The sequence below is a fragment of the Sphaerodactylus townsendi genome, linkage group LG04 (assembly GCF_021028975.2).
Source record: "Sphaerodactylus townsendi isolate TG3544 linkage group LG04, MPM_Stown_v2.3, whole genome shotgun sequence".
NCBI classification, from domain to species: Eukaryota; Metazoa; Chordata; class Lepidosauria; order Squamata; family Sphaerodactylidae; genus Sphaerodactylus; species Sphaerodactylus townsendi.
The window spans coordinates 76,930,966-76,943,333 of NC_059428.1; the positions used below are offsets into that span (position 1 = coordinate 76,930,966).

At 39.1% G+C, this 12,368-nt stretch overlaps 2 protein-coding genes across 4 annotated transcripts in view; one reads left to right on the plus strand and one right to left on the minus strand.

Annotated features, from left to right (window-relative positions):
* The window catches only part of DMD (dystrophin), a 1,175,169-nt gene that overhangs the window by 647,239 nt on the left and 515,562 nt on the right, over positions 1-12,368 (plus strand). The gene's annotated exons all lie outside the window — the stretch shown is intronic.
* On the minus strand, positions 1,926-2,736 carry LOC125430693 (protein Hikeshi-like). Its single transcript, XM_048492820.1, is given in 2 exon segments — positions 1,926-2,428; positions 2,556-2,736. Coding segments are annotated over 2 exon segments (684 nt in total).

Genomic DNA, 12,368 nt, shown 5'->3' on the forward strand with positions numbered 1-12,368 from the left:
TTTCCTGCCACCAACTGTAAGAGCCCTTACTTTTGTTTTTGTTACACCTGCCATTTTGTGCTGCTTGTGATTCTCCGTGCTGCCTACCATTTGCAGAGTTTTCCCCAGGGGTTTTTCCTCTGCTGGCATTGCTGCTGGGTGACCTTTCACTGATTTAAACACATGGACCGCATTACCCCATATGTCCCGGCTCATCCTCTGCGATCAGCAGAGGCGAATCTACTGGAGATCCCTATATAGTCAAAGCACCTACATCTTTTTAATGGGAGGCAAAAGTCCAGGAACATAATTAAATCTGTATTTTGACTTGGAGGCTATCATCCCTGCAACTGGAAAGGACCTGATACATCTAACTTTTCTTGTTTTGCAAAGACTTTGATTTTTTTTCCTACACTGGATACTAGATGTTCATAAATCACCTGTGAGATTTGATTTCCCTTTTCCTGTTGCAGTTCACTGAGCTTCACCTCCAGAAAGTATATTCCTTGGAGAACAGTGGGCTCTCAAAAACAGGATCGGAAGCAAAGTGGGTGTGAGTTGGTTAAAGCCACCATCCCTTTTGCCACCAACATAAATTAATAGTGATTAATTGTAACTTGTTAGTCAATATATCTGAACAGAAAGAAGGGAAAGACAAATGATGATTGTGAAGTGGGAATGTGAAAATATATTGATGGAATACGGCAGAGGCCTGTTGTGTTTTGATGTAGATTCACTGGGGGAATCTCTAAATATGTTTATTCACAGTGCTTTCCCCAAGCAGTTGATCTTACAGAAAAAAGGCTACATAATATGTTTATAAACACATTTATAGATCCACTAACAAAGCTACAGTGAAATGCAAGGAGGTTGTCTAGCATTTAATCTTGATTTTTAAACTTTTCCATGGCACTGTTGTCTTTGCTTTCTTTTGTTTTGGTGACTGTGCAGCCTCTTTGTTTTGCTATCCTGTATATCTGAATAGTCATTCCCAGGGTTACAACCTCCAGATGGTGGCTGGAGATCTCCTGGGATTTCAATTGATCCCCAGGTGAGAGAGATCAGTTCACCTGGAAAAAATGACTACTTTGGATGTTGGACTTTATGGCATTATACCAGGCTCCATTCCGAAAATCTCCAGGAATTTCCCATCTTAGAGATAGCAACCCTAGTCATTCCCCAGTTTTAGCTAAGAAAAATTGCTCAGCACTGATTTCTCAAAGGCAGGGTAATAAGTCAAACAAAAATATACTTTTACCAGCATCACAATTCTGCCATTGCAGTACTTAATTTTCCCCCTCATTTTAGAACATAGACAATAATGACATTGTCTTTTGGCAGACTATAGAACTGTCACCAGTGGTGGAAATCAATAATAATTTGGATAATATGAAGTTCTCACACTGTGTGGCTATATTTTAATTTATGCTACATTATGATGGACCTTCAGAATTCCTGAAAGAGTTCCAGTAATTTAGTTCAGATGGGCTGTCCTATGCTTATATCTGAATATGTATTGCTAAGGGGCTTTACAGTTGGAGCTGCCTTTTTATCACCCCTTTCCTTGGAATGAAACCAATGTAGCAACAGGCTGTTTCTTGAACAATATTTCTTTGCTATGCTAAAAAGGATTAGAAATGTTAATATGCTGTGACCACTCTTTCCTACAACAAATGCAAGATGAAGAAATGTTATGGTACTAGCAGAAAACAGTGTTATAAAACACTTGCTGATAAATCACATATTAAAAATGAGACAGCAGTGCCCCCCCCCCCGAGGCATTTCTGTAAGGCATATTTAAACCTTTGAATAAAAGCTGAAAACTTTTGATACAACTGATTGTATGTGGCTATTCATTTAAAATAAGTTGTGTGGTGTAGCACATACAAAACTAGTAATCAAAGTTGCACCCAATCTTTCTAGAATGAGTGCATTACTGTCTCTTTTTAATTTAACTTTATTCTCATCAAGCAGCAGATATTTTGTAATGTCTTAATGCAGTTAAATTGAATTTCTCCAACTCCAAAAGGATTCTCAGTTAGTTGTCTATGGAAATTATTGTACCACTTAAGAACTACATTGGCAGGAATGAAAGCTTCAGAGAGGTTTGGAGTCATCTGGGCCTGCATGATGGCAAATGACAAAGCAAACTTATAAAAATTGTCTAGCATCTTTTGTGTGAATGCAGTGAATGAATTGACTGATGATACAGTAGCACTCACTATGGGGGTTTGCTGAGTCAAGAGTTCCAGCAGTTTCACAGAAATCCCTATCTGGACTACTGATGGTGTTTGAGGGATATTCCTGGTTTCAAAAGGATGCTGGCTGCCCTTCCCAGATTTCAGGTTGGAAATTTGGAAGATGGCACTTCATTTCTCATTTGTAACAAAGCCCAGCAGCTGCCAAATGGCCACCTTGTTCTTGTCAGCATAGCACAGTGGTGGCAAACCTTTGGCACTCCAGATGTTATGGACTACAATTCCCATCAGCCCCTGACAGCATGGCCAATTGACCATGCTGGCAGGGGCTGGTGGGAATTGTAGTCCATAACATCTGGAGTGCCAAAGGTTCACCACCATGGGCATAGCAGAAGTAGACCAACCCACCCATGCCCTCGGGAAAAGGCACAGTCCCCAGCATGAAGACCATCACATGGTTGATGCTTTCGTGGTTGAGCAAATCGAAGACAAACTTGTCTTCTGCTTCCTGCTGAGCAGCTGTTTGCACTAGCCACCCAGCCACAAGGCAGCCAAACATGGTCCTGTCACCTCAAGTACTTTTGTGGCTTCCAGGTGGCTTCCAACCCCTTTCCCAGGCAAGCCCACTCGCGCCCTCCATCACCCCACCCATCTCCCGGGAATACATTTGGGGCAGGCAGAGGAAAGGAATGGCCAGGCCCACTTCCAACTCATGGCGATCCTATGAAGCAAGTAATATATAACTGTGCAATAAAAGACAAAGCATAATTTAAAATGGGTCTGTAAGTTGCTATGGGTAAATTGTAATAATAGGCAAAGCATTATTCAAAACAGTTTGTTAATTCTATGGTTCTGAAAGTCTCTATGAGTAAATTGAGAGTAAAATCTAACAGTATAAATACTGTCACTGTGCTCCTGCCTTATCTCCTGACCCATTTCAGCCATGATGTTCAAGAAGCCAGGGCAATCTACAAACAAGTTCATCAAAAGATGTGCATGGGCATTCTGAAGATGTGCTTTTGATACCTGCACCATGTTGGCAGCTGCTGGGCCATGCAGGCAAATTTGATGGCCGATTTCAGAACCTTCTGAGTACTGCTACAAAAAGAGGCATTCCCGGCTGTTAAACTGTGGGTTGATTTGCCGCAGTCCATTTTGCATAAAACATGAGGCTGGACACATGCTATCTTCTATCTAATGGAAAGGCTGGAGGGAGAGACTTTATACTGCTGTGTACCCTTTGTAATGCAGTCTTTTGCCACCTGTTGATGACCTACCCACATACCTTTGAATATCATGAGATTAGCAAGTGACCTATAGGGACTAAGCAGAAATTTTTTTTGGCTTTTTCCCTAATTGGCTAGTTGGGTGAAGGCTTTTTTCTCCTGTGTCATGATATTCAGATTAATAGTTTAACTAGGCCTGATCCAGGATTACCAGATCGTCCCTGGCCACCAGCAGGAGAAGGGGTGGGGATAGATCAAACCAGTTTTAAAATGAGGCCCAGGCCTTGACATCACCTTCATAATGACATCACTTACAACAAGGGAGACTCTCAGGAATTTGGGCAAAAACTCTATGGTAGAAGCTGTTTATACCATAGAGTTTTGCCCAAATACCAGAGTGTCTCTTTCATTACCACCTGTGTGACAATGTCAGTTCCAGAAGTGATGTCATCATGCCAGCAATGTGGAGGCCTAGATCATTTATTTATTTATTTATTTATTTATTTATTTATTTATTTATTTATTTATTTATTTATTTATTTATTAGTTCCACTTTTATACCGCCCTCCCCCAAAGGGCTCAGGGCGGTTTACATCACAATAAAAAGCGGATAACAAAATAAAATACTAAAATTCATATCAGTTAAAAGCAGCGCTCCTAATTCATAGTCAGTTAAAACAAATGGCGTTTAGCCATTAACTCCTCAACTCCCCTGAGAGGGGAACAGCGGATCTTAGTTGTTAATGGGCATTATTGATCATATTGTATTGATCATTATAGATCATATAGATCATATAGATCATATTGTATTGATCATTATAGATCATTATTGATCATTATAGATCATATTGTAAGCCTGGTAAGACTCCCACTGGCAAGCTGGATGGTGCTGAGTGAAGAAGGCCCAAAATGGGGAATCCCCTGCCCTGGCAGGGCCCTGGCAACCCTAGCATGGTGATTGACTATTTAGGCCACTACTAGTTTGGCAAGAATATGGTGTGCTGCTTATTGATAGGAAGGAAGTAGCGGCAAGCATACTGCGTTATCAGGTGTGAAGAAGGGTGTTTTCTGAACAAATGATAACTTGCTTTATGGCAGGATGGGATGTGTGAAGGAGTATCTTCGGTGCTAAGCAGTGTTTTCTCAAATCTGGTATTGACTTCATGGTGCATCAGGGAAGGGGGTGTGGCTGGGAATGTGTGGGTAATGACAAACAAAGCCAGTCCATTGTTGCTGTTATATTGTTGTTGTTGTTGTTTTAATTATGCCATTAAAGGTTTATACATATATAAAAAACAAGGCCAGTGATAGCCATTGGCCAGATTTGGAGCCAGGGTAGATTTGCCAAAATTGACAGCACCTGACCCTCAATTAAATATTAGTATAATTAATTGATGATATAGATCAGCTAACTGTAATTTTAATAGTTTAGTTAGCCCAAGCTATAATGTCATGTCCTTAGTAGGTTCTGAGTCAAAAAATAAGTAATTAGTGGAAGAGGGGGGAAGCTTCCTGCCTGCGTTGTTCTCACAGAGACGTCTTCCACCTGGCTTGGAGAAAAAGATTGCTTGTTAAGAGATTTTTGAAAAACTCGGGTTGAGAAAAATAAAAAGTTTTGGGAGAGAGATCTGTGCAAACATCCTCCCGAAAATGCTTTTCATAATGGCTTGAAGACATTATATTTGTGCTATGCAGAAAAGACCATTTTTTTCTAGAAAACTGGTGACAATTAGGTCTAATTAACAAATTGCCAGGTATCCTGGTATGCTGTGCTATATTCCAAAACAGCAGTTTGTGGAAAAGATGCAAAAAGCTAATAATAAAACATGTCAGAAGAGATCTGAAAATAATATTAGAGATATGTAATCTAAAATTTGATGAGACCTCATGAACAACTACCAGTTGAAGAATATCCACTTGATTTATGTGTTCTTAGGAGAAAGCAGAGACATTCTTCTTTTCATTGACCATTTGTCGCATGAAGTCTTGATGAAAATTATATATTTATTTGTGTGGGTGTGCGTGCCTGCATGTTAGGTATATTGGGGGAAGACTTGTCAAGGTTTGCAGTCATTCATACATCACTCAAACCTAAGAATCAGACACAAATAGTAAGACAGTATTTATAAAAAATCATATTCCGTTTCCATGCAGAATTGCTTGATGTGATGCTAACCTTATGTTTTCACAAATACAAAATGGCATTTGTTACTATAAAATGTTAAACCTGTCAGGTTTTTGACAAGCAGACTACCTTCTGTCTGAATCTTTCCTAGTGTCACCCGTCTTTATTTGCAGGTTATTTTAGCCCCAATTCCTCGTTCTCAAAAAAGTATCTATTTAAATAAGCTACTTATTTAACACTATGTAATATGGACAGTTTTAAAATGGAGTAAATATGCTAGGTGGAAACATCTATTATGAGATAGTGGAAGCAGCAGGCAAATGCTAAAACTTTCTAAAAGGAACCACTGCTTTTTTTTTCTATAAAGGAATCCTAAACAGGTTAGGTCTACTGAGATGTAATTTCCAGAAAAAAAATTCATAGGACTGCAGACATAAATTGAAGAAAACTAAATAGACTGCATTTTATTCTTGGCAGAGGAATGTAATGGATGTGTTTATTTACTTTGGTTTGAAGACTAATTTTAGCTCTAATAAACTTTTGTTCCTTATGTCTCAACTATTCTTTACAACATAATATATGACATCACATACCTAGATTTTAAAATACAGACCTATGGTACTATTTATAACCTCCCTTCAAAGTGTGTGAATATTCCTTATATAGTGAGGGAAAAATAAGTAGCTATAGGCCATTTTGGTTCACAGTTCTTGTCACTGAAGCTAACAGATCTGAATATAAAGAAAGTCCAGATTACAGCTATGAGGCATAATGCATGAGAGAACAGCACACACAGTTTGAGCTTCTTTTGTTTTGTTACATTAATTCCCACTGATGAGAAGATAGAAACTGCTTCCTATCTGCATTTATGACAAAGACTAAATATTGCGCTAGCTATATGCACAGTTTTTTTCTCTTGTACACATTGCTTCTTTGGACTGGAGTTTTATGCCTTAAATTGTTTGTGGATTTGCATCCTTTTCTAATTTAATTTATTGTATTGTGCTACTATACAATTATTTTTAAGTATATATTAAATGCATGGATATTTATTGGCAAAGAAGAGCTGACAAGACTAAGCCTGTTCAGAAAAAAATTAGAGAAAAAAAAAGGGTGATATGATACAAGATCTGAGACTCTAATCTTAATTTTGGGATGCACTTTGAACAAATTACTGTGAAGAATCTCTCGTCCAAAGGAGTTCTCTTTTTTGGGTCACCACGTCACAAAATTATAAAACCCTGGGATATGAATCTTCACCTAGTCTCCGGACCACTTTTAGCACCCAAACATCCAGAAGCCAATGGACAACTTTTCAACCTTCTTGAGATTAAAATCAAGGAAGTCACACCTGCAAGGTAGATCACCTGCAGCGTGAGTTTCACAAAACAAAAAACCTGATAGGTATAGCCACATAGTATAGGCATATTCATGCTGATTTTATATATACTATTTTATGTTGTACACCGCCCAGAGCCCTTCGGGGATGGGGCGGTATATTAAATAAATAAATAAATAAATAAATAAATAAATAAATAAATAAATAAATAAATAAATAATAAGTACTAGAATTAGATTATTGAAATATGAAGACAAAAACACCACTAAATATGATTAAGGGAATTTATTGAAAATATGCAAGAATATTTCAACGAGAACAATAGCAGAAAGGATTTAAAATAATAGAACCTAAATCAGAAAAGAACTTACTACACTGTAAATAACACTGGTTCAAAAGACAAAATATTGCAATTTCAGTTGAAATCCTCCTCTATTTAAAAGTCCAGTCTGTCCAGAGTCAGCAGGGGAGTATTTCTAGCCCTTAAATCACAAAGTCCAAAGATATATCATAGAATCGTAGAGTTGGAAGACCCCATGGGCCATCAAGTCCAACCCCTTGCAATGCAGGAACACACAATCAAAGCACTCCCGACATATGTTCATTCAGCCTCTGTTTAAAAACCTCCAAAGATGGAGACTCCACCACTTTCCGAGGCAGTGAATTCCACTGTCAAACAGCCCTGACCAGTGGTGGGATTCAAATAATTTAACAACCAGTTCCGGGGGTGGGATTCAAATCATTTAACAACTAGTTGTTTACAAGCACCATTTTAACAACCAGTTCTGCTGGTGTGAACCAGCTGAATCCCACCACTGCCCCTGATGGTCAGGAAGTTCTTTCCAATGTTTAGGTGGAATCTCTTTTCTTGCACCTTGAATCCACTTCTCCGTGTCCTAGTCTCTGAGGCAGCAGAAAACAAGCTTGCTCCCTCTTCTACATGGCATCCCTTCAAATATTTAAACATAGTGATCATCAAGAAGCCATGACAGAAAGCAAGAATGCACTTCACAAAATTGGGCTGAAAATGCTAAACTTTATAGCCAGGCGGTCTAAATTGGCCTGGGCCCAATGACCAATCAGAACTGCCACTGCTGATGTCAGATAATCATAGAACCATGTTGCTAGCCAAGTGACCTAAAGGGTCAGAGTAAGATAACAAGGAAGGATTTATCTGCAGGTTTAAACCCTGCCTTTCTGTACAAATGTGGCCTGCTGTTCTTCAATCCTAACTCCCTACATTTTATTCCCAACTTCTGGTTCTTAACTCAGTTTCAAAGGGTCAGGGCTCTGCTACATTTCTAGCACAGCACAGGTAATTTCAATTTTTAAATTTTATTTTAGGCCTGAGAGCCTGAACCAGTGTTTGAAAGAACAAGAAACTGCATAGAGGGACTCAGTTTCTTGATAAGCATAGTCAAATTATATGCACGTGTATATACACACATACATAATGTGTATGATGTAGGACACATGTATAACTGAATGCACCTAACTAGGTAAGAAACTATTCTTTAGAACAGTACATTAATTTGGTTGATATACAGGCTTTCTCATACCACTGAAGGATCTTAAATTAACAGCTATTGCTTTTCAATTCATGACTGGAAGAGATCCACTGAGATTTTAAAAATAAACCTTATGGAACACCAGCTGGCTATTTAACTCTAGTGGAAATTTACTGTCTTTGCACCATGCAAGGGGCATTTTGCTTGGAAAATATTGCCTCTTATACAATGTGTATATGAGGAGATTCCATAGGGAAAAAGCTGATCATCGCATCACAGGGCAAGTTGACTATTAAAGCCACTTGGGAAAGTCTTAGTGGGCCGAAGAACTATGGAGCTGGAGCCACACTACCCCCCAAATGAGGGGTAGATTCCATTCCATGAAAGGTGGATGTGGGCCACCACTACCATGTTCTGGTAGCCTGTTCTCTGTACAGAGCTGTTGCCAGCCAATGCTGCTGTTAGGCTGTGGTCTGAGCCCTGTGCGAACTGGGAATTATTCATAACTGCTACAAGCTGGTTTCCTGAGCCCCTTGTTGGACAGAGAAGGAAACTTGTGACCCTGCCTACCCCTACATAATATGGAGATACCTGGACAATCTCTTCTTCCCTCCTTCCCTCTATCTGTCCTTTGGGGGCACAGAGCTGGGATGGAGTGGGGAAGGATAATTTTCTAGGTACTTTGTTTTTATCTCCCAGTCTGTCCCTGCAAATTGTTGTCAATGGCATGAGCAGTGCATACAATCCTTTCCTTTTCCATGAGTTGCTCACATTTTAGTTATCTGTACAGGGCTGAAATGTGTCCTTGCCAAATGTGTGGTTTGAGAATTTTTCTGAAGTCATGTCTTCCTTTCTTTTGAAATTGTCCATGTGCTTGTGGATTTCAGTGGTGTCTCTGGGTAGTTTGACGTAGTGGTTGTCAGAGTCCAGAATTTCTGTGTTTTTAAATAATATTCTGTGTCCAGCTTGGTTTATCATGTGTTGTGCTATTGCTGATTTTTCCAAAGGCTGAATTAGTCTTCAATGCCTTTCATGTTCTTTGATTCATGTCTGGGCACTACGTTGTAAATTTATTTATAATAAATTTAATAAATCAATAAATTTCAACAGAAAGGAAGAAACCATGAAAATGAACAAAATTTGGCTACCAGTACTTAAAAACACTTGAATCAAGGCAATGGTTAGTGAACACCACCCAGACACAGGATGTCTCCAGGCAGGAAGCAATCAAATGGATTAAAATGCCAGGCATCTACTATGAAGATGCCCTCACTAATTGATTATGCAACTTCATTGTTACTTACATATGCTAAAATGGATGGAGTCCACTCAATACATGCAAATCACACTTGCTAATTGCATCCTTTACATTTGATAACCAATACAAATGGTTCTTTCTCCCACCCTGGACATTCCACAGACATATATACTCCACTTGCTTTACTACCATCAGATCCTCTGAAGATGCAGACGATCTGATGGCACAGATGCAGGCAAAACATCAGGAGTAAAATGCTATTGGAACATGACCATACTACCTGGAAACCCCACACCACCCCAATGATTCTGGCCATGAAAGCCTTTGACAATACATTCTATTTCTCTCAATCCAGATTTTTCAAAAAAATAGCTAAACTATCAATCTTTTCCCCCAGCCTGGGTTAAATATGTTTCCTGCCTGCTGAGTGACCAAAAGCAGGCAGGAAATGCTTTATTTCTCCCACCTGAACATCTTACTTTCATTTTTGGGCTTGCTCCTGCCATTTTGTATGCTGCAGCAGAGGTTCTCTGAAGGTCCCCAACTGTGGCTCAAAACATTCTATTAGTACTCTAAAAATTATAGAAAACCTTTACTCGAGTCTAGACCATTTCAAGCTAGCTATCTAAACAAATGTTTCAATTGCAGTTTCATCCCTGCAGTCTTTTTCATTTCTCTCCGGCTGTTCAATTTTTTTGTTGGATTAATTGTTGGAATACAGTTTGAGGCTATGTTAAATTATGATATAGGAATCCCTGGCCTCTAGATTATATGATGTATATCTCTATAAAAGAGATAATAGGTATCCAATAGGTCTATCATCCTCTGCCTCTTGTCATTAATTAGGGAAGTGATGGAACATGAAGAACTTGACATTTGTCAATAGAGGAAATAACTCTGACTGCTTTCAGATGCCACAAACAAAAGCCCCATTTGTTCGTGATGGGAACAAACTTGGCTTGCATGTTCCCCACTTCCCTTGCATAATTGATGGGTTTCTAGTTTCTAAAGTCTGAATTTGCCATGATATTCAATCCAAGTGCCAAGACAAATTAGTATTTGTGCTATGGGAGAGTATCTACTTTGCATGCAGAAAAATTCTGGCAAAAGATAGTAACAGATATGGAAAAAAAGGTCTATGAGAGACCCTGGGAAGCTTCTTCCAGTCAGAACAAACAGTACTGAACTTGATAGACCAGTGGTCTGTCTTAGAATACGGCAGCATCTTATTTTCATACTGGGATTGCAGGACTGCATACCACCACTTACTCCCAATTTAGAATATCAGTTTGCAGTGAGGAAAAGAGCTCAAATTTACCAAGGAAGCAGTAGATGGACATCACTAACAATTGAAAATTAATTGAATGCTTCAGGAAGGCTTCAGTCATGCTTTATGTATGGGCAGAACAGGAAGAGAAAGAGTATGGAAACCCAGAAATGACAAGTTCACTCATAATAGAGTCTGATCTGTCACTGACTGAGCAGGAAAGATCTTTGGGCTGTAGAGGATAGCTCAATGAAAATTTTGACTCTAAGTGGTGGTAAAAAAAATGCAGCCTCCATGTTAGGTATTATTAGGAAAAGAACTGAAAATAAAATTGTAATGCCTTTGTCTTTCGTGGCATCATTTGAAATACTGAGAACAGTTCTGGTAATTGTTATTGCACCAAAAAAAAGGATATAGCAAAGCAGGTAACAGTGAAGAGGGCATTTAAAATTGTAATAGATTGAAACATTTTTCCCATGAAGAAAGGCTAAAGGTCTAGGGTTTTAATTTAGAAATAAGACTGCTAAAAGGAGACATGGGCTGATTATGTACAATATGCTTGCTGCACAATGGGGGCAAATGTCCATCACAGCAAGATTTCTTGTACAGACATATTTTCTCAAGTCCCAGTTTCACTTTCCATTCTCTCCATAGCAAGTGAGACCACTTCTAGCACAACTTTAGTTTTTGTTATGCTGCCCACAGTGGGCATATTTGACAGTAAGCATAGTTTTGCCCCATACATCTTTCCTCTGCCCACAGCCAGTCTTCCTACTCCTTCACTCTGCCATCCATGCCTTCCCCCGTACCCTCCCTTCCATGTTGCCAGCTCCTTCAAGTGAAAGAAAAGAAGCTCACTTACACAGGTTTAGCCAAAGCACATCACTCTAACAAAGAGTGCTGAGAAATAACAATCCTCTGTGTTCTCCAGCTCTAAGGCATAGCCCCCCCCCCCTTTTTAAGCAAATCACCTCTTTGTGTGGCATTAGTTTCAATGGGATGTTCCTTGCTTTGCTCTTTCTTTGGGGGTTATTTTTAGAAAGGGTTCTAATATCAATATATTAATATAACTGTGATTAAAAGACTTTTAAAAAACAGCAATCTTTAGACTACTGAGATGAGATCTATGCCTTTCAGCAATTAGTTGATAGGCAGACGAGAACCAGGAAAATCAGGCCCCAGAGAGTTCTCAGCAGGCTTGGCAGCTTTCTGTGGAAAAACTGTGTGTCCAGGAAGGAGTGCCTCCTTGTGTGTAAACAGAAAAACAAGATGAGGTCCCACTACAAGACCTGAGGTAGGTGTTCCATGCAAAATGGGACATAGTGGAGGAAACTAAATAATGCATTGGGATAGGAAACAATTGATAGATAAAACGTTGTCTTTCCTATACTAGTACTGGGGGCAACCAATGAATTTGATGTGCAATAGATGCGGGAATATGGTAATTAAATTGTGAGATTCACTGCCA